We start from the raw sequence: 22,744 nt of genomic DNA on the forward strand, positions 1-22,744 counted from the left end.
GAGTCGGAGGGGATTCAGAGCGGGAGTCACTCCATGGAGCAGAAAAAGATGCTCTGCCAAAATCGGCGGAGTGGACTGGAACTCTGCGTGACGTATTTCCTTTACCACGTTTGTCTGCTGGGAGGCGCCACCGGTAATGACTTGCGAGGAAGCAAAAGCTGCTGCACGCTTGGCGAGATATCCATTCCGCACTTTTAAAAAAACATCAGGTGAATGCCGCTGAAGAGACAAGTGACCGGTGCGGCGGTGCTGGGAGCAAACAGCGGAAGGAAATGACAACACGCAAGGTATCCTGGGTAACTCGATGATAGAACTACCGCTTCCGCCTTGCTCCGGCGGCGCAGGTTGTGTTCCATTCGCGGATCTGGAGGCGTTGCTCTGCGCCAGAGTCGAGTGCTTGCTCGCGGAGTCCGTCGGCTGCTCCGACTCCGCCATTGGAATTCAACAATAGTTGAATCGCGAGATCTGCGATCTTTCGAAGTGCATGCGCTGCTATCGGAGGTGGCCAATTTTGCTTTAGACTTTGACGATTGTGAAACTTTGGACTGTGTTCAAAAATTAACACCTGGTGAACTGCTTGGAAAACTAAAGTAGAATTCTCCTCCCTCCCGTCCTATAGCATAATGTCTGTGAACGGCACGGAAGGTCTCGGAAGCGGCGTTTCAAACCACCAATAGTGGGTGGCCATTTTTGCTTTTGCGTTCAAAAATTAACGCCTGGCGGTGAAAAGGCGAACTACTTAGAAAACGAAAGTACAGTTCTCCTCTTTCATGTTCTATGGCGTAGAGTGTCCGTGAGCGGCGCGGCGGGTCTCGGAAGCGGCTTTTCAAACCATTGATAGCAGGAGGCTGTTCTTGCTTTCTACTTTGACGATCGCGAAACTTTGGTCTGTGTTAAAAAATCACCGCCTGGGGGGGAAAAAAGGTGAATTGCTTAGAACATAAAAATATGGTTCTCCTCCTTCACATCCGATAGCGCAGTGTTGTGAGCGGCACGGAAGGTCTTGAAAGTGGCATTGCAAACCATCGTTAGCGAGCTAACAATGCCCAAGGGGCGCGGTGCGGAAAGAGTTATCAGCTGCGGCGAGCAGCTAAATAAATACTGTTCTCGATTGCATGCACCTCGTGCATTTTCTTGTTTACATGGTATCTAGCGACCGGAAAAGTATCATGCGATCGCAGTTTACCGACGTACTGAACGTTGGTGCTGAAAAATAGTGTATTCCGGGAACGTATGAACCGGTTTTATAAAAAATGAGCGTAACTCTGTTGGGTCATTTTTTGTGTTCTCGATTGTGAAAGTTGGCGCCGAGAAAACGTACATAACGGGAACGTATAAACGAGGTTCTACTGTATTTACGGACAAATAACCTGAACTGTATGCCATTGTGTTGTGCTATTATATGTTTTGTATTATCATGCGTAATGGCTATAATCACAGGGCTGTTTCTATCTTGCTACATTCTTTTGTATAATGCACATTTTCTGACAGGTGGTCCCCTTTTGAGCTATGTGCTCTGGGACCTCCATCATATTCTCGTATGTGTGTTTATTTTTCTATAAAACAAGTAAACTGAACTGAATTGCCAAGAACTTGTGCTTGATATCTCGCTCTTCTGTTGCCCGTCTTTCCCAGGCTTTGGTGGTGGCAGGAGAGAGTATGGCAGCAGCTACAGGGATGACCGGGGTGGCCCCGACGACCGAGACGACCGTGAGCAACAAGGTGATTAGCTTTCTGATCATGACATTTGTCAAATGCTACTAGCACCTGCACGTAGATGAGGTGGGAATGTCGCACCCTCGCATTCCTTACCGTGGGCTGTCCTCAGAATTCTGGCATTTTTCTCCTCGTTCGCTCTCCCCCTCTAGTTTTCTCATGTTACTTCTGCCCAACCCGGCGCAACCGCAAGACGCTTGCCAAGTTTGTCGACTCCTTTAATCGGGATTCGCTGCGGTAACAGAATTTTATTCTCACTTTTTGGCGATATCGCAGCTGCAGATAAAGTATGGAGACCTTTGGGTAGCGACTTTAGCCAAAGCTTAGCCAGAACTCGGGGGGTCAATATTTGGAGATGTCTGGCTTCGAGTTACCGGGGGTTTACCGATCCTTTCTTGGAACCTTCGCAGCGCTCCGGAATGAGTGCGATGCCTTGATGCCTTTCAACGAATATATTCCCAAAAATATTTTTGAAAGCCCTTGTTTGGGTGTTCTGCCATATAGGCTCAACTCACCTTTTCCCTTCATCTGAGGCGGTGTTGATAGCATTGCTGTTTTGGCGGTGCATTTTGTTCAATCTGAGGTCAGTGTCCGACAAAGGTGACAGACAAGTAGCGACAGGACCAGCGGAATGGGTTGGAGGTGTGCCGACATGATATTTTGTACTCTTCCTCTGTTATTTTTTTTCTTTAACAAGTCAAATGAAGGACCGGAACCTCTATAATCTCCAGAAAAATGCAGTTGCAGTAGTCTGAGCACCTTAATAATTTAAGGGGGGACGCGGCAGTTGAAGTGGTCAAAATTGTCAAAAACTTTTGGTTTCCCTATTGATTTTTTCCACGATTCATGGAGCTTTATTTGCTTCGTGGTGAAATATTATAACAAAATACGCAGTAGAAATAGAGAAAACAGCACTTTCCTATAGTGCTGTCATCAAAAATTGCGAAAAAATCTGGCTTCGGAAGGCCCCGTTGCACCGCGCATCGTTTGGCTATCCGTTGATGCGGCGCTGCCATCTTGGTATCACCGTAAAGAGGAGAGATCAGAGCTCAAGATTGCCGGAGTGACGCATTTCTCCACCGAAAAATAAACCAGCAAACGTAAGCGAAAAAAAGGCAAATGCTGCAGCATTGCGATTGGGCGCAGTAGTCACGTGTGGAGCACAGGGTGCGCAATTCAAATCTACAACAGCTGATGAACCTCTCATGTGCATTTGCATAGCGTGTTCTGCAATGAGCCCCAAAGAAATCAAGTTCCAGCGATTCACGCATACGGAAGACCACTAATGATGTGGAAAAGAGAGAGAAAACCACTTGTTGAAGCGGATGCTGTCGAGCTTGTCGATGAGGCACGACTGGCGCACGTGGGTGACCGGGAAAGCGTGTCCGCGTGCGATGCTGACGACGCGACTGAGGGCTATGGTGACATCGCGTCCGCGTGTGGTCATGATGGGGCACCGCGACATCAGTGAGAGCATAAGTTTTCGCGTTAAATATTCAACTGCGGATTTCAGCTCCAACTCTCACTAATAAAGAGGTTGCGCAACGAGAGACCAGAGCGGGACGTTTTGAATGCGCTGTCATCTACCTCCATACGACGCATGGATGCACGACGGCCAAAAAAGGCAACTAAGCTGCACAAAACTGCTGCAAGAACGCAAAAAACTACATGAAAATGTAAAGGAACTGTGTCCTCACAGGCAAAGGGCTACATCCCAGGTGCGTGTTAGGTGTTCAAATTAAATATTTCTTTACAACAAGGGAAACTGAACTGTTTTCCCAGCTTTCATTTTTCGTACAGTTTCAGTGATTCCATTGCCGTTTCACAACGAATGAACAGATACATCATTCTGTCTTTTGCACTTAGATCCTGAAAATTGATGAGTGCAATAAAGCTGTCCATTATTAACTGCACCTCGTAAAAAAATAATTGGATACTTTTTTTTTTGCAAGTCATAAGTAAGACAATATGCATAGGAAATTTCAAAAAATATTTTTATGCTCATTTCGGCATTTAAAAAATAAACCAATGGCTTTATTGTACAGAATGGACCTTTGTGAACATGCGTACTTGAAAATCTTGCGAACTTACATGAAATTTATCAATTTGGGGATGACAATTAGGAGCTGTCAATTGTTGTAACTCAAGCTATAATAGATAGCACAAAACTAATTTCAGTTATGATATCAAACACAAATCGCATCTGCATGCAAAGTTTCACCAATTTATTCCCATAAATAATTGGAGACCGAACTTTCTTATTATTTAAGATATCCAGATGAAATGTTCAGGGTACGTTCACACCACCGAGCTATGAGGAACTGCAAGGTTTCATGAAGATATGTTTGTTAGTTCCAGAGTTATTGAGGTCTAACTAGGTGATTCATGTATATGCCCGAGGAAGAGCCTGGAGAAATGCCAGGACATCGTATGAAGCTGAAATTCACTGTGATGATCCCTTGATAGATATCCCAGGGGGCTGAAGAGCCCTTTTCTTTAATTTCCCCCCCAAAAAATTTTAAGACGACCTTGAATTTGATGTAGCCAATAATGACCACATTCATCAAAAATTAATTGCTTATTATAAATTAACTGCACCAGCTTTCAAAAAAAGAAGCCTGTTACCCCCTGGCAAAGTCATTCAGGAACAGAATAAAAAAAACGGCATACAAATCTGAAGAGCGGTTCTTGAGATATCGCCTTCCCCAGCACCACTACTAGCGAAAAAATCCATTCCGAGTAAACAGGCCTTAAAGTTGAACACATGTGTTTTTTTATTAGAAAGCTCCTGCAGAGCTTCTAATTAGCTCTTGCGGCTCCAGGCACACTCAGTGTGTCGGATTTTCGGCTGGCGACAGCCGAAAGCACAGTTCCGCCGCTGAAAAGCGTCTACGCAGTTGGCACTCGCAGCGGAAGATCGGAAGTTCGATGCTCGTACAAGACGCATATCGCGCTCCCGTGCACCGAACATCTGCACTGTCTTGGGCTTTGCCGGCATCGCGTGCTGCGAAGAACTAGCGAAAAGAAAAAAGCTGAGCAAATAATCTAAAAGATAGCGCAAGCTCATGTTGAGGCGGACGGAGCAAGGGGCAACAACGACGCGAGTGCGGCATCAAAGGGAGCAGCCGCCGCCGCCCGCGCAGCAGCCAATGGCAGACGCACTTTAGCCCCCCGGGATTTGAGCAGCCGCCGCCGCCCGCGCAGCAGCTAATGGCAGGCGCGCTTTAGCCCGCGGGATTTGAGCAGCCGCCACCGCCCGCGCAGCAGCCAATGGCAGGCGCGCTTTAGCCTGCGGGATTTGAGCAGCCGCCGCCGCCCGCGCAGCAGCCAATGGCAGGCGCGCTTTAGCCCGCGGGATTTGAGCAGCAGCCGCCGCCGCCCGCGCAGCAGCTAATGGCAGGCGCGCTTTAGTCGCGGGATTTGAGCAGCCGCCGCCGCCGCCCGCGCAGCAGCCAATGGCAGGCGCGCTCTAGCCCGCGGGATTTGAGCAGCAGCCGCCGCCGCCCGCGCAGCAGCTAATGGCAGGCGCGCTTTAGCCCGCGGGATTTGAGCAGCCGCCGCCGCCGCCCGCGCAGCAGCCAATGGCAGGCGCGCTCTAGCCCGCGGGATTTGAGCAGCAGCCGCCGCCCGCGCAGCAGCCAATGGCAGGCGCGCTTTAGCCCGCGGGATTTGAGCAGCCGCCGCCGCCGCCCGCGCAGCAGCCAATGGCAGGCGCGCTTTAGCCCGCGGGATTTGAGAAGCCGCCGCCGCCCGCGCAGCAGCCAATGGCAGGCGCGCTTTAGCCCGCGGGATTTGAGCAGCAGCCGCCGCCGCCCGCGCAGCAGCTAATGGCAGGCGCGCTTTAGCCCGCGGGATTTGAGCAGCCGCCGCCGCCGCCCGCGCAGCAGCCAATGGCAGGCGCGCTTTAGCCCGCGGGATTTGAGCAGCAGCCGCCGCCGCCCGCGCAGCAGCTAATGGCAGGCGCGCTTTAGCCCGCGGGATTTGAGCAGCCGCCGCCGCCGCCCGCGCAGCAGCCAATGGCAGGCGCGCTTTAGCCCGCGGGATTTGAACGCGCTGTTCCGGCCAATCAGTGCTCCGCATCACATCGCGGGAGAACGCCAATAGCGCCTCAACCGCGCCGACGATACCATTTTGCAAGGCGGCAAAATAGAGACAAAGAATCCACGGTCAAAACGACACCAAGATGGCGCGGGCAGGCCGCATGGGCCGGGAATGGCTCGCGCGCGAAGTTTGACTTCATTTCAGCATTTGCGCGTGTTTTTTGGGCCGCGGTGGCCTCAAAAGTAGCGTTATTTTTGGTACTTTATGGTTGAATTAGGTGCTGATAATTACAGAACAGGTAGTTTATGAGACATACAACCCAAAAATATGATTTTTCAAAAATCGACTTTTTCACGCTTTTTCGGTTTTCAAGGGCCGCGTCCCCCCTTAATAGGCTTTGGTTTCATTTTCGATGAGGTGACAGTCTTGATGCGAGGACACAGAAACTAGTTGTGTGGGAGCAGGACATTGTCACATGTTGGCACTCTCCTCGGCTCACTCGTTCACCTCCTAGCAGCTACTTGTTATGCGATATGATGTAGGCACGAAAGATCGAGCACTTCGAAAGAAAACAAATTCGTGCCTTTTACTGTCCTCGGGGGCTCAAATCGCCACAGCCACATCCGAAATAGTTCTGAAGCCTGACAGGAGACAATGGGTACGTGTGTGTGTACAATATCTTGTTAACTGGAAGTAGTAAATACTGGATAAAATTTCGAGATAAGCAAAGTTACGGCAAATGCAGTGAAGAGTTCTTTCTTAAAAAAAGCTTTTCAACAAGAGCTTCTAAACTAGCTCTTCGGAAAGGTTTCAAAGAAAAAATAAAAACTTAACGGAGATATCAACCCGCTCTATTTTGCAAGGCTGGTGTCTGCTTCGCGGTAGCGCTTGGACCTAGAATGGTGGGCTGTGGCTGCTTTACACAACCCATGAGCCGATTGTTCCTGCTGCAGCACTCAACTTTATCTCGTGATGTTTGCTTTGGCTGATGTCTTTTTGTTTTGGCCATTGTCGGCACCTCGCGAGGTCCTTTGTCGTGTTTGCCGTTGTCTTTGCCATCCCCTCCGTCTGTAGTCATCCCAGCTCTTCCGGCGTCGGTAAATTCGCGTGTTACTGTTACATCCTGCTCGTGTAGCGCGTACTTGCGAAAGCTTTTGTCGCTTTCTGTGGCACTGTTCCCGGTAAGTCTGTGTCACGTGTTTTGTACAATAAGTTTCTATGCAGCGTACGTGGCATGTGCATTCTTATTCTATGTTGTGTAAAGTAAAAAATCCATGCTGCATCCGTTGCATAGAATAACCTTAAAGGGGCACTAAAGAGAAAAATGATTTCTTTTGCATCAGTAAATTACCTCTCTAGGACACCAAGAACACCGCTCTTACTACGATAAGACTCTTGGTAAGCCAGAGAGAACGAGACGGGTGGCGATCTTCTAGGGCCTACTTAATTATATAGCGGTACAGATTGACTACATTGTGTTCTAAAGGAACCAAATATTAAACATGGCAAGTTTCGGAAACCTTCACTCAACCATTGCGGCCTAAATGCAAAAACATACTTTGGAATCCCTGACGTCACACTGCCGTACCGGTATTGGGGTTTTGGTGCGAAATTCAAATACTGATACTTCAACCTTTATTTTCTCATCTAATAATCAAACTATTATCTTGAAATGACTGAAATGAAAAGCATGGTGCCGAACAGCCGGAAGCTTGGCTGTTCACGTCAAAGCAGCCAGGCCCAGCATTGCAGAGTGCATGACAGCAGAAGGCAACACTGCCCAGCAGCCAAACGCAAATGGGCTATAGCGGTTCGAATCTGCAAGATAAGCAAAATGGTGGCTTCGATTAATAACGTTTCGGACCCACGGTCACATTAAAAACAAAAAAAATAAGTTGTTGGCCGTGTATTGAATGACTTGGAGCGCTCTGAAGCTTGCCAGTAGTCTACCTGTCGTTTCGAAATCTAGGATCTTTATTTCATTTAAAAAAAAGCGAATCGAAAGTCTGAAGCGGGGGGGCATGTTGCACGAGCTTTCAAGCACTTCTCTGTTTCATAACTGCCGTCACGTGTGTTTTAGGGCTAATAATCCGAGTTGATTTGCGAAACCTAAACAGTTATCGATTTACCAGACTGTTTCTGATGTATCCTTTTGCGTCGATCTTGCCGAGCAATAGCTATCAAGTAACTTTGTATGGTGCATTGTTAATAACTGGGGACATCGTAGCTCACATTTTGAGCACTGAAGCTGTCCTCTGTTTTTTGTTTCGTTTTTCAGACTCTGGGCCACGGGAACGCAAGAAGCTGCAGCTCAAACCTCGCTCCGTGCCTGTGGAGGCGAACAAACCGGAGCCTGCGGCTGCTGCCGCGCCCCAGGCCTCGCAGCCGGCACCTAAGTCCTCCTCGTCTATTTTCGGCGGAGCACGGCCCGTGGACACGGCTGCCCGAGAGCGTGAGATAGAAGCACGGCTCGCTCGGCAGCGGGAGGAAGAAGAGCGCCGGCAAATCCGGGACCGGGAGCCATTTCAGGACAGGTGCGTTGAGACGGTAGGCAGAGTGACTTCTCACTGCGCACGACGGGACGGGAAAGATATGTTAGGCAATAGGAGAGTTTAAAGACGAGTGAAATCGTAAAAAAAAATATAAGCCCGCTGACCGTGCGTAGACCACGCATAGAACCTCTCCAGAATGGTGCCAGTAACTGCTAATTTCCTGACAAAAGCTCAGTTCAGTAAAAACTCACTATGAACCTCTCGGCATGGGGCAAAAAAATCGTATTACCCAAAATTCATCTCCCAAGACCTTTTTAAAAATCGCTAAAGGGGGCACAGAAATGCAATGGCTGACTTGGTAAAGATTTCCTATTTCTTTATTTTCCACAATCTCAAGACCTTTCTTTTATCTTGTGGATAAATATTTAGAAGAAATACGCAGCAGAATTTGAAAAAAAAATCACTTTTTTAGCGTGTTGTCTTGGAAATCGGCAAGAAAATTGAGGGGACGGGTCGTCCTTGAATGGCATTCCAGTGCTGCAAGAGTCGACAACCTCAAAGCATGCCGGCTTCCAGTTGCTGTTTTAGGAAGTGTCAAGGGGGGGGTTCTGCTCAAACTGAGGACGACGCAACAAGCTATGGAAAGAAGAATGATGGATGTAACGTTAAGCGATAAGAAAAGAGCAGATTGGGTGAGGGAACAAACGCGAGTTAATGACATCTTCGTTGAAATAAAAAAAAAAAGAAATGGGTATGGACAGGACACATTTAATGAGGAGGGAAGATAACAGATGGTCACTAAGGGTTACGGGCTGGATTCCAAGGGAAGGGAAGCATAGCAAGGGGTGGCAGAAAGTTAGGTGGGCGGATGAGATTAAGAAGTTTGCAGGGACAACATGGCCACAATTAGTAGATGATCAGGAGGGTTGGAGAAGTATGGGAGAGGCCTTTGCTCTGCAGTGGGCGTAACCAGGCTGACGATGATGATGATGATGCAGGGGGGGGGGAAGCTTCACACGCGGCGCATGAGGACGGAATATCCAACCTGTGTTAGGGGTCCGATAGCACGGTTGACGCGTACCTGCGTGCCATAATTGGAATGCAACTGCGAGAGGTTGCGTTCAGAGAACTTGACAGATGTCAGTTAATGATCGGTATCTAACAGCAGGCACGTTGTGCGAAAATTAGCCCAACACTTCGCACTATGTAGATGTCAACTTCAGTTGTGCCTGCACAATTTTTTATTGACTTTGGTTTGTACGTTTTTCCATGTTGGTATGTATTTTTTCTCGTGTTTGAGGTTCTGCCGCACATAATTTGGCTTCAAAGTTCTTTTTATTTGATTTGTTTCATTTCTGCTGCTTTTATGTTCTGCGTTATATTCAGTTATGCAACAAATAGGACTAGCTGATACATGTTCCTACCTCTCTTGCACTGCGTGTTGTTGCTCGGTGGAACTTATTCTTCACCAATTCCCCTCCCCTCTTGACTATTGTCATCGGGGATTGGTAGGGCACTGGTAGTTTTAGGACTTCAGTTTGCCAATGAAGCTGTCATCATTACACGGGAAGCAAAATGAATGTTGTTTGTTTCATAGTCTTCTTTTCTTTTTTTTTTTTTACTTAAGGGGCGACACGTGTCTTGAAATCGAAAAAAAAAAGATGCAAAAAAATGCCAATTTTAAAAAATTTCGATTTTGAAGTCTTCATTGCCCAAAGTATTACCCCACTGTATTATTGCTCAATTCCTTCTCAAAGTATTAAAAAAACGGCCATTTGTAAGTTTTGGTGGGCCGGAATTGAAGGCCCAGCTCAAAAATGTGTCCTAATTTCAAGCCGACAAAGCTCCGGGCGATGCAGGGCGATCGCCGCCATCTTGGTCTCGTTTGAAACCTGGTTTCCCGTACTTCATTTTGACGCTTTTCAACACGACGAAGGCATTCTGTGAGCGACAGCATCTGTGACGTTTTCAAAGGGTGAAATTCGGAAAGAGCGACGCTGATTGGACGAAGCACGCGCTTCTCCAAGGCGCAACCCTCCGATTGGCCCTGGCGCGTACCTCCTCTCCTTCTTGAGCTGGCGTGGCCGCGTGCTGACAGCGTGGTGCCTTCGCGTTGTCTGCGTGCGCCCGAGGCTTCTCTTTGTTGTGCAGTGTTTCGCGTCCCAGTCTCTTTTCGCATTGTTCATGTAAATATTTTCGTTTATTAGCTCCCTTTTAGCTTTCACTTTCGTTACTACGTTTATTAGCCAGGCTGCCGTGCATACGTGCATGTGTGTTTTTGTGCCGTTATTCTGATGGGGCAGGACTCGCGTTTGAAATCAAGCACGCAGAAAGTGGTTCGCAAAAGGAGACATGCTTGGAACAAGACAACTGCATCATCAAAAACAACTACGGCAGCTTCGGTGTCATTGCAAGCCACAGTGCCACCTATCGACGCCGCTGCGCCGGGCTCACCGGGAACGGCCACTTCGGTGTTGTCGCAAGCCGCAGTACCGTGGTCCCCCGGGGCTGCTGCATTGAACTCATCCAGATAGTCAAGTTTTTGGTTACTGCAAGCTATCGTACCACGGATCAACGCCGCTGTTCCAAGCTCTTCAAGAACTTCGGTGTTGCTGCAAGCCTGTGGGGCGACGCGGCTGCTTCAAGCTCCTCAAGACTGTCAACTTCGGCATCACCGGTGGGCGCAGCTGGACCAAGCTCACGTGCGCATCGCATCAACACGTCGTTTTACACAAAGGCTGAGTGTGTGGAGCACGAAGAACATGCAGACATGAGGTCTTCCTTGACAAAAAAGTGTGCGACTTCGTGGAAGTTCGGGCTTTTAGGCGTCGGCGCGGTGAGTAACGATGACGATTGCGGCATGGAGTACGTCATTGTGCACAAGAAAGTTCTGCAGACGCTTTTCGCGTCCACAACGTGCAGCAAGTGTGGGATGGCTACTATTGAGCTCAAAAAGTGCAATGAGAAACAGTATGGCCTAGCGGTGAGGCTACTGCTCACGTGCTGAAGTTGCGATTTCGCGGAGCGGCACTTTTCGTCGCCACGGGTCACCGGAGCATCATACACCACACCCTTTGAGGTCAAAATCGGGGCAATGAAAGGCATACAAACCATAGGAAAAGGAGTGACAGCCCTCGCGGACTTGTGTGCCACCCTGAACTTCTCCCACCAGGGCCTTCACCACAAGACCTTCAGGGGACACATGGAAGCCATGGTGCAAGCTTGCCAGACAGTAGCTACAGCTACAGAGGCAGCAAGCGTGGAAGTAGTCGGAACCCTCTACAAGGACTTCCTCAACTCTGTAGGAAACGTGGACGTCATTTTTGATGGCACCTGGAAAACCCGTGGCCACAATGCTAACATAGCTGTGGGGTGCATTATTCAACTTTACACAGGCCTGGTGCTAGACCATGTTGTCCTTTCTTGGTATTGCCATGGCTCCCAAGGAGCACCTGACCCCGATGATAATTGCTACGGTGACTGGGCTATGACCCACAAGTGTCAAAAAAAACATTGACTGCAGTGCCGGACGGATGGAGAAGGAAGCAGCACTGATCCTGTTCAGGTGTGGTCCCTGCAGAAGAATGGGCTGTGCTACACGATTCTGATAGCAGTAGCCGCACTTTTCATCCAATGACTCAAGACAGCATCTACGGATACTTAGACATTGAAAAAAAGACTGTCTTAACCATACCCATAAGCGAATGGGGACAGCCCTTGGCACCTTAGTGGAAGAGAAAAAAAGCCCAAGGAGAGTCTCTTGGTGGGAAGGGGAGACTTACCCAGGATAAAATAAAAAAGATAACAAACTATTATGGGTATGCTCTGAGGAGCCACAGGCATATGACGTTCCTGAAATACAGAAGGCGGTGCAGTCCGCACTGTTGCACATTACTTCAACGGACGAATCCCCTGATCAGTCATTGCCCTGAAGGTGATGACTCCTGGTGCTTCAACCGTGCCCTGGCCAACCAAAAGGAGCCACCAACGGATGAAAACAGTCTGCCAAGGTTTATTCGCATTGCACTAGAGCCAGTCTTTGCTAGGCTTAGGTGACCAGGCCCTCTTACAGCGCTGCAGTGATAGCATGGCACAAAATGTCATTTGTGTGCCTGCACTCTGTGATCTAGACCCAAAGCTCTAAAAACAGACAGGACTCATTGCTGGCTGTGGAAAGGGGTGTTGCTGAAGCAGTGTCACACTACACTGCAATCGGGGAATGACAAACCAGCAAGGCTGTTGCAGTGCAGCTTGGCTATAGTGCTTGCATACCGTTATTGCATCCCTCTACACCTGGCTAATGTTTCTTGGTAAGGAACCGCTTTTTAACACCAAGGCAGTCCTCAACTTCTTAAATGATGTCGTTCTACACGTTATAAGCCCACTAAATTCGTAGAGCATCCTCACTCCAGAGGATGCCGCTGCGATAATTGTTTTGCATAGCACATGCCTCTAGGCCCCTGTGTTTCAAGGGCTCTAAGGAGGCAGTAGTGCTCTAGCATTTCTTATAAGCTGATATATTTTTGCACATTGTATCATTCTTCTATTTAAATACATCTTAATGTTCATGGTACACGTCATAAGTCATCGCCATAATCTTATTATACAGATTTTACGCACTTTAGCGCCACTATTTTTAAGGCCCCTTTACAGTCGCGTCCCACCAATTTCATCGAACTCGTAATTACACTGCGAATTTATCACGAAGGACATGGCGCTCTTTGGCCATACTTGGCCCTTGCGCCATTAAACATCAAACATTCATTCATGGCAGCTCCCTCATTCGAAGGAGCCTTGAAAAGGACAAACAAAGGCTTTACAGGTCTAAGAAAAGTCACAAAGAGACTGAAAAGATGAAGAGAATGGCCTAGAAGCACAAGCTTGACAGGACGCAAAACTACTGCCCAGGTCTTGTGTGAACTTGTGAGAGCATTCAAAAACCTAAAAGTGACTTGCTGGGTGTTTTTTTTTTTTTCGTCAAGTTCCTTTGCCTTATGAAAGGTTTGATAAAGTTTCCATGAATTGATTTCGGTCAATTTGGTGTTCTTGTGCCCAGCAACACCTAGGCAACATGTTAGAGCCCGAGGTTTTCCATTTATTCAGTAGGCAAAGGAGCTGTGGCAGTAAAACTTCAAATGCAGTTTTCTCAGCTATTTTTTTTTTTTTTTTCGTCAAGTGCTTTTGCCTTACGGCCGTTTTGATGTTTACATCAACCGATCTTAGTGAAATAGGTATGCTCGGTATGCTTAGCCGCGGGTCTGAGATGTCCACAAACGTAGGGATCGGCCATGCTACTGCAATGTCCGCATAGCGCCCGTTTTGACACGTCGAGGTTACAGTGCCAGACTGCCAGACTTGTGAGGTGTAAAGAGCCGAGCAGACGACGCGAGCGCCGGGCCAATGGCAAGCTGTGCTGGAATTACGTGGTGTGCACGGCCAGTCGCAAACTCCGGCACGACCTTCAATCATTTGCTTTTTATGAGCTTGTTTCTGTATGGAGGAGGTAGCTGAAGCAGCAGATCTGAAGATGGAGAAATGCGCTTTCCAACGAGACCAAGATGGCTGCGCTCGGTTGCGCTGTTCCGGAGATATTGTGGCTTGAAAAATGCTGTTCTTTCTTGATTTCTGCGAAATTTCTCGCCATCTTGGCTGATAAAACAAATTTTTTAGAGCACTTCTACGTGGTTTACAGTGATGATGAATCGGATAGAAAAGGAGTTATAGAAACTGAAAATGTGGTTTTCGATTTTTTGGCTATTTTTCGCAATGCGAAAGCCGCGTCGCCCCTAACACGAGGCACAAAACTATGAACTCCCTTGTACTGTTTTGTAAAATATTCTTCGTGCTCTCTTTTTTGTTCATTCCATGCATTTGCCGTGACTTGTGCAGGGGCTTTCTGTACGGCAGGGGACATGCTGTATCATTTGTTTTTTGTTTTTTTTTCTTCCAGCCGCAAGGATGACCGTGTGAGGCGCTCTAGTGTCGGCTCGGGGTCAGGGCGATCGCGGCGCTCCTCGGAGTCTGGTAGGGACTCCCATGACGACGGGGGACGGCAACCACTGTCGCGGCAGTACAGCAACGTAAGTGGCCGCACTGCGCCAGATGAGGGGCAGTGGTACCAAACGCCTCCGTGTTCCTTTTTCTCCTCTTGTCCTTCTCTTGTGGGTCTTTTGCTTTGTCTTGATTTCAGGGCTGCACACGCTTCCGCTATAAGCTGAATGCACACGAGCCTTAAAAACATTGAACATGTGTGTTGTGGCAGCAAATGTGTTCATTTGATTAGCTAAAGCCCGGAAGTGTGTGGTTAGGGAGCACTGTTTGAGTGGCGCTATTGCACAACTGAGTCCAATTTAGATGCGAAAAAGTTCTCTCTCGTTAAAAATCCACAAGGCTAGGCTTAGTGTTTGTGTGAGCTTTTCTGCGGCTGGTAATTGCATTTAATTCCGTATTAACTTGTAGTCTGCTCACAGTGATGAATAAAAAGTACAGTAAACTTCCGTTCATTAGATTCCAGGTAATTCGATTTTTCGGTAAATTTGATCCTGACCAAAAGTCCCGGCTGGCGCCTATGCATATCTATGGGCCTAAACTTTTGTTATTTCACTCCTAAAATTGTCCTTTACCAGAAAACTTGAACTTGACGTGCTATGCAGCAAGCCGGGGGCACACCCTGCATGGCGTGCCTCCATCCCATTGCTTAGGGGAAAGAAAGTGTATGCGAGCTGCTTTGCCGCATTTGGCTTTGTCCCACGTGCCCCACACGGCACGCCTTCGTCACATTGTATTGCGGGCCTCACGCCCTCTCCTGTTTTCCTTCCACCCTCTCGCTGACGTCGCATGAGTGGAAGGGAAAGGGATGACAGGTATGCCATGTTGTGTGCGTGGCACAAGGGAAAGCGTGTCAAAGGGGCTTGTGCTTTTTCTTCCTGGGTTTCCCATTGCTTTTCTTTTCAGCACGGGCACCCAGTAGCCAGACTTGTTACAGTCAAACCTCGTTAACATGTAATTGCGGTTTAAATGTTGTTGCGAAGATTCCCCCACCCACCCTCCATTGAACCCCATGTATTGGCTGACCGCTTAAGCCGTAGTCGCTCGGTGCCCACCAAACAGTTAGTGCGTACTATTTTCTTTCTTGTTCTACACGCACAGACACAAAATCGGCAAAATCTCGTGTGTGCAGGCGTTCAATTCTTAAGTTGCGATACCCGGACGACAGCCGCCAGCGATAGTGACGTTTGAACATGGCCACCATGACGTAGTTCCTGCTCATACAGCTGTTGCCGATTGCAGCGCACAAAAGTATGGCCATCGAGATTTGCTTCTGGTAATGCTAAGAAGCTGCCGGTAGGGATGCGAATTCGCTGTCGCCGTCGAACCCAATCCAATTCAAGTAGTAACCATACAAAAACACACTTTTTAAAGATGCATAGGCATTTCTATGCTTATCCAAAGAAAAAGATGTCCCTCCGTCCGACCTGTAACACGACCGCTTTCAAGATAAAGCCCGCAGCAGGGAACGACTGTACCTTCACACTGAGTGTCGCTTCAACGCGAATGAGGCGGCAAGAACACAGCGTTCACGAAGCTCTCGGCACAAGCCGCACCGTGCCCCTTTCACAGGTCGCTCATAGGGTAACATACCAAATGACTTACTATATTACTCTATGGGTTGCTTTCAAGATGCGGGCCCGGTATCTCTCTTCAGCGCGCAGCGGCGAAAATGCAGCATGCGAGGCTATTAGCAGTTGGCTCTTTCTCACCTCATCACAGATTGTTTTAAAGATATGGTCCGCGTGACCATGCCATATACGCAGGTGCCACCAGTGTACGTTTGATCACAGTTCAGAAGGGTTCGACGTGGATGGATAAGGTGCTAATGAGTGATAACGACTTATATTGATCGGAACGTCATCAGTGCACCCGTGTGTCGCCGCAGCGCTGTCATTTGTTTGTATGGCCTATTCAAGTTTCATAACATTAATAATGACACTGGGCTGCATGGAGATAAGCAGGCGGCACAATGCTTTGTTGACGTTGTTACATCTGCGGAGTTCTCGGATGACATTATTGCGCCATCGCACCTTGCCCATCTTCAAGCGAAAGTTATGACTACAGCGACGATGTGGAAGTGGATGACGGCCTTTCATTATCTAACACAGCGCGTGCTTTGAGCGTCATACGAGCTTTCGCAGAGAAGTGGGGCCTCGTGAACAAACTCTCTCGCGGCCTCACAGAGTTTGGAGTTGTTGCGGCAAGGCCACCACGGCGGCAAGTGAATATTGCCGAGGTTTTTTTTTTTTGCCTACGCACAAATAAAGCCTGCCTGAGCGTGTGTTTGAGAGCATTGTGACGTAGTTCTTTTCTGGCCAGCAAGCAGCTTCTAAACTGGCATTGGCGCTTAATTCGTACATCATTTAGTGCGTACCTAAATATTGTTCCTGGCTGACTACGTATTAACGAGGTTTGACTGTATAGCCATTAATGCAGCATGGGAACATTGTAGTAAGTAGTGTTCTTTTACCATAGAACACGCGCAAAAGTCCACAGCTGCATATTGTTACATCCGAGTATTGTTAAACCCGGTGATGCTGCAAGTGAGCTCAACTGTAGTTCTTTCTATTTAATAAAAATGTTTGTCCCCTCATCTTTTTTCGTACAATCCTGTGATAACGATGTGATTTTCTTGACTGTCTACATAGTCTGTAAACATTGCTTTGCTCCTTGCAGGACAGCGACCAACATTCACAAAGTAGCCGGCACGGCTCTCAAGGTTACGACGCGCCTGTTCGAGGTGAGTGCTAAATGTGTGCAGTTGCCGAACGATAAATCGGACACCGATGATCCGGATACGCTCGGTAATTTGGACAGCTTTGCAGATCTGCCAATGGCCCCGTAGACTTAATGTTTAAACAGCCACCAGCACTAATGGTGGACAGCCACCAGCTCTACATTTGATTATCAGGACTCCCTGCATGGCTGTCGCGCACGCCGACTCTGCCGCCAATATCCTCTGGGAACCTCACGACAATTGCCTCAGGTTACACTCTAGGTGGTAATCTCTGAGGTCTTGCCTTGGTTGCAGCACTGCGCCTCAGAGATTTAACTGCAAATGCTTTTGTCTTGGAGAGTTTGCCTGGATTGTGAGGTCGCATCAACACAGCGATCATCACATCCATTTCAGCCCCACCACGCATGTCCTGCTCTTGTTTATTGAATTTGCCTTCCAGGCAGTGTTCTGCCATTCTGTACTTGTTCTGTACCCAGGTGGTCAAAATTAATCTCATGGCCCCCTTTACAGTGAGGGGGGTTACCTCATAATCGGATGGTGGTTTTGGCACGTGAAACCCCAGAATTTAATTTTAATGAATGCGTAGGCGTGAGTGCAAGTAGCAGAACACTTGAATGTGCGCGAGTAGGAATAGGACCCTGAGCGAGTCGCCGGATGCGAACGTGAGCGACTGCCTGCGAGTGCGTGCAGGTCTGGTTTGAGTGCCTGTGTTCGTGAGCACGCAGTAGGAGCGCTAGTAAGTGCCGATGTCTGTTCTGTGCTCCACCCCCCACTTTTTTTATTTTCACAGTACTGCAGGCCGGAGAGTGCTACAATATGGGCATAAATGAACAAAAGCCAAAAAGTAAATACTGTATAGAAAAAAATATGCAAGGGTCAGAAAGGAACGAGATGGCCTGCAAGAAATATGTCCGACATGCGGTTGCAACCAGTGAGAATTTTCTAGCAGTGCCTTCGAATTGGCGATCATTCTCTGGAAAGGAAGCTGTGCTTAGAGTGATCGCATGCCAGCCAGCAGTAACGGTGGCTTTAGAACAGTTTTGTTTTGCACCGTGAAGAAGGATGGTGGCCATCCGTGCTCGCAACCTTAGTGTTCTGCTGTGTCACCCGTCAGGTGAACCCGGAGACTCTGCCAAGCGGCCGGCCGACCGCATCAGACGTCCGGACTCTGGTGGTAGCGGGCCAAGAGACGGCCCCCCCACCCGGAATGGCGGCGAGAGGCCACTCTCGAAACAAGACCTCACTTCTGGCAACAAGAGTGATAACGACAAAGAAGTGGTGAGGGCCGTTCTTCTATTGCTGCTTGGGGGAAGTGGACAAGTGCGAATTGGACCTTAGAAATCGTTCTTCTCGTTGGGGTGTAAATTTCTTTCATGCGCGTGTGCCAGTGCAGTTTTTTGATCAAGCAGTAGTTGAGAGGGGTCGTTAATTGCTAGTTGCATCGCGTGCTGTCAGGTAAAATGAGGCCAATGATATAAATAATTCGAGTTTTAATATTAAATTACCCTTCTACAGTGATAAAAAAGCCATGAAGTGGAGGCTTCATAAGCCGTTGTCTGTCTAAATGTTTGTGTGGTTTTGACTTGTACCGCTATTCAGTTCTCATGCAGAGCGCGCAAAATTATGAAATGAGACATGCAACACCTCGCACGGGAGACCATCAGTGGAAGTGCGCCATGCAGCAAAAAAAAGCGAGAGGATAGAAAAGAAAGAAGGTGGGGCCGGTGACGTGTGCATCACGTGATCTTCCAGCTCTGGTATGGGAGAATGCCTGGAAGGAATTTCGCTAGACAGCAACAACTGGAGATGGTGCTATGTTGGTGGTGATCCTCATCTCCTGAAATCATCGGTCCGTGGCACTGAAATAATTCCATCTCGTCTATTAATGAACCGTTTTGAAGAATTTTTCTGGTAGAATGCTCCCTAGAGGACTTGGAACAACTTGCAGCGTATAACCAAGATTTGCTTTGTGGCCTGGTGAGGAGAATGTGTTTTTGGATCTAAACCTTTTCAATGCAATGCACTGTTTGGTTGGTTGGACACCAAAACTGCCTGTTTTTAACACTTCTACTGTAATTCTTTCGGGTTGAATATAGTTAATAAATAAGTAAATGTCCTGTTTGTCTCTCTGCCCAGGTGTACACAAGCAGGAACATCTACGCACATCTGCAGCAAGAAGATGGAGACGAAGTCTCTGAGTAAAAAAAAAAACTAAAAACAAAGCTGACTGTGACGTCAACGATGATGCCTGTGCACCCTCTTCTTCTCCACGGCTGCAACGTCGTTGGTTTAGTGACTCTTGCTGAAGAAGTGCTCCCCTCCTCCTCCTCCCTTTTGCTCTCCCACTCACCTTGCATCTTCTCTTTCATGCCTGGCTGCATTTTTTTTCTTCTTTCCTTTTTACAAACAACCTTCATGCACAAGCACTTCTAGATTTTCTTTTTTCTCTATTGGCTGCTTAAAATAGCTTCTTTTTCTTTCCTGTCTTGTAGAAACTTTTCCGAACACAATTGACATTGCTCTAATTCATGTTTAGGTTTGTTCTTGTGCGTGCCATGGGACATCTTTCAGCAGCCTGTGGGAGCTCGCTTCCATCCTGAAAGACATATACACATATATATATATATATATTAATAAAAAGCAGCTCATGGCATACGGATGCAGGCAAAATTTTAAAAAATCATTTTACCAGCAATATATACACGGCTGCTTCATTTTCCCAGGTATCTTAAGACAAGTTGCGTTTGTATTTATTACTCCCCGTTGGATCGGTATTCAACAACTTGCATGTAGCACTGATGTGCGTGAGAGAAGTGGCTGTCCTTGGGACTGTTGAGCTGTTCTTGGTCTTTTTTTTTTGGCAGGCTGTAGATATACAATCAGGTTTGTATATTTTTTTTTCTTCTTGTCAGTCGGCCTTGGTTTACTATAGGTGCTCTGTTGGCTGCCTAGTTGACCTTTGAAACTCCAGCACTTTGCTGTAGCGCTTAAAGTGTGTAGCGATAGCCGTGTCGGACTCTTGCATGCTGCCGATCAAAAAAAAAAAAAGGCGCTAGTGGCTGACCGTCTTGTCCTTGAAAAATAGTGGTCTTTTTTAAATAGCAAAATGGACTTCGATAACATTTTTTTTTCTTTTTTCCTGCCTGTGCGCTGTTGTGTACGACGATGCACATACTCGTGAGACATGTACATACCTGAGTAGTTTTTTTTGCTTATTACTTTTGCTTGCAATTGCGGTTGCAGGAATGCGTGACATCAAGGATTTTTTTTTTTCTCAGGCCTTCTGCTGTCGGTGCAGCATCTTGGGCCATGGTTTTGCCTTCGGGCCAGTGTCACGAGAGGTTGGCTCCATTTTTCTAGGAAAAAGGGAGCGGGGTGAGGAAAAAAAAAAGCTACTGAGGGTTTGTAGTTGTCTGGTAGAGAGCAGTGTACATAACTTTTTAATTAAAGGAATGATCACTTCTTAATGTAATGTTTTTTGCTTGATGCTGCAGCGTGTATTCGTAAGGTGCAGACTTCTTTGGTACAACAAAGAGTGTGCTTGCTTTTTTTCCTTCCCTCTTCATTGGCTGGGTTGAGGAAATAAAAGTAAATGCTATGCTTGTGGAATGTGTGCCTCTCTTAACACGAATGTGTTACTCTGGGCCATCTAGTGCATGTGGCGAAAACGTTGTGCCGACGGGCGAAAGTCTTTGCTGCAGATGGGCCCGTGATTGTGCATTTGCGAGCCAGGCGTAACTACGCCATGGCTGTCTCCTTGAAAGGGCACGTACAGACGTGAAGGAAAGAATTTGGGCAGAATTCATCTATGATCGCTGTCGAGTATGCAAATGTCCGAAATGCTTCATCCATGAGGTGCATGCTGCAGCTGGACTCCTCTCTCTCTCTTCTCTGAAGTCGAAATTAATCTGGAGGCCCTGAATCGGATCGTGGTTTTTTAGCACGCAAGAACCCCAGGATTTAATTTTCATTTAGGTCCACGCATACCCAGTGGCACATAAAGTTGCCCAAGTTGTCGTCGGAGGTTCATTGAAGTGCATTGCATATCCACGTGAACGGCCCACATTTTAAAGCTTTCCTTAGCTCGCTCCTCTGTTGGTGCCGTCCATAGAGAGGCACCAGAAGGTGCTTCCATTACCACAAGTGCATGCGACGTCGCGTACTTCCATCAATTAGAGGAGTGTTCGGTGTTCAAAGCTCAATTCCCTATAGTAACACCATCTGATGGTGTTATATATAGATGGTGTTATAGATGCATAGAGTGGTGAAACCCACCGATTGTGCCTATCTTCAGTCGTCATTGCTCCTTCGTCATTCCATTGTAATCGTACTGTTGACATCCGATCATGAATGTGACATCGCCACGCAGTTGTCTGGCGTTTGTCGTAAGCCATCCAGTTTTACATACGATTCTCTTCGGGGCGCTGTTGTAACGCCATTGTTGCACTGTTGTTCCATCATCTCGGAATCTGCCATTGCCATACAGTTGTAATTCTATCGTTTTTCAATTGTCGCACTCGTCATGCTGTCTTTACAATGCCGTTATACCACCGTCTTGCTGTAGTCTTACCGCCTTAAACTGCACTAGTGTGTGCTTGAGAAACTGGCGAACACTCCAGCATAAAAGCGTAGGGTAGTAGTGTAAGCGAAGGTTGCGAGGCATCCTCTACACTAAAATGTCATGGAAGAATTGGGACCACACAATCCCACAACAATTTGTTCATCTCGAGATTGGGAGCGAAAATGCCTAGACTGCATGAGAAGGAAAACTTCAGCGAGTCGGTGGTAATTACATGTTTTGAAAAGTAACAGTGCTACACAGACAAGCACACAGGCAAAGAACGCGACACTGGCACCAACTCGCAACTGACGCTTGAATGTGTGTGTTGCACACTTGACCTGCAAGTCATTAAGACTGCACTATCTTTGGGGTCCGCACCTGTTAGATAGGTGGCAAGAAAACTGGTCGGACTGCAAAGAATGCAATTTGCATTAAATTAGTGGGAGAAAGCATCACGCGACAATTTCAAAGCCTAGCAAACAAGAACAAGGGAACAATACTGGAGTCGTAATGACTCCAAGCTTATTTGAGTTCGCGAGATAGCAGCAGTAGTGGTTGACGCGGCCGGTCTGGCATTTGGAATTCGTGGAAGAGCATAGGCTGCAGCAGTCTGTGGCACGAGGCCTACGTTTATGCTTGTAAGGTGAATGTTTAGAGGTGTATGTACAAAGAAATAAGGTGTCTACCAACCGGGAATGGGTGCTTCTATCGGGAAAGATTAGGTGCAATTTTAGCAACGAAGGCACACGGACCGCGCGAGGTTGTGTTACTCCGCCAGGCAATCGCAGAATACACTGTACGCAGAAGCAAACAAAAGCGTAATGTGACCCTTTCAAAATGGCGTCGTACTTGATGCCTCCGGAGCGTCTGCTGCTGTTGTCTTCATAGGCGGAAGCGATGAGGCAAGTGTATGGAGTCTGAGCATTTCACTTGATAAAAGTCCGCGGTACAGTTCATTTCATTGCTGGGCCCGTTTTACTCGTGAAACTTTATAATAGTTGCAGCGAAGCAAGTGTTTTATCTCGGTTCAATAAATAATGTTTCACCGTTCCACTATAATATACGAGTGAAAATATGTAAATGTTATTTTTGTGTTATTTAGGTAACGGAAAGTTTGAAGTACGAACTATTTGCAGCCTCGCGGAG

At 47.6% G+C, this 22,744-nt stretch overlaps 1 protein-coding gene across 3 annotated transcripts in view; it reads left to right on the forward strand.

The window, feature by feature from the left end:
- The window catches only part of eIF4B (eukaryotic translation initiation factor 4B), a 38,423-nt gene extending 17,777 nt beyond the window's left edge, over positions 1–20,646 (forward strand). For all 3 annotated transcript variants that reach the window (XM_050178044.3, XM_050178042.3, XM_050178043.3), the window contains exons 8-13: positions 1,636–1,722; positions 8,036–8,291; positions 14,200–14,329; positions 16,977–17,040; positions 18,152–18,315; positions 19,174–20,646. In XM_050178044.3, the coding sequence (XP_050034001.2) occupies positions 1,636–1,722; positions 8,036–8,291; positions 14,200–14,329; positions 16,977–17,040; positions 18,152–18,315; positions 19,174–19,239 (767 nt within the window). In that variant the 3' untranslated portion in view covers positions 19,240–20,646. The remainder of the gene's footprint in view (positions 1–1,635; positions 1,723–8,035; positions 8,292–14,199; positions 14,330–16,976; positions 17,041–18,151; positions 18,316–19,173) is intronic.
- Positions 20,647–22,744: the final 2,098 nt, after the last annotated feature.

This window comes from Dermacentor andersoni, chromosome 5 (genome assembly GCF_023375885.2).
Source record: "Dermacentor andersoni chromosome 5, qqDerAnde1_hic_scaffold, whole genome shotgun sequence".
In the NCBI taxonomy this organism is placed as follows: Eukaryota; Metazoa; Arthropoda; class Arachnida; order Ixodida; family Ixodidae; genus Dermacentor; species Dermacentor andersoni.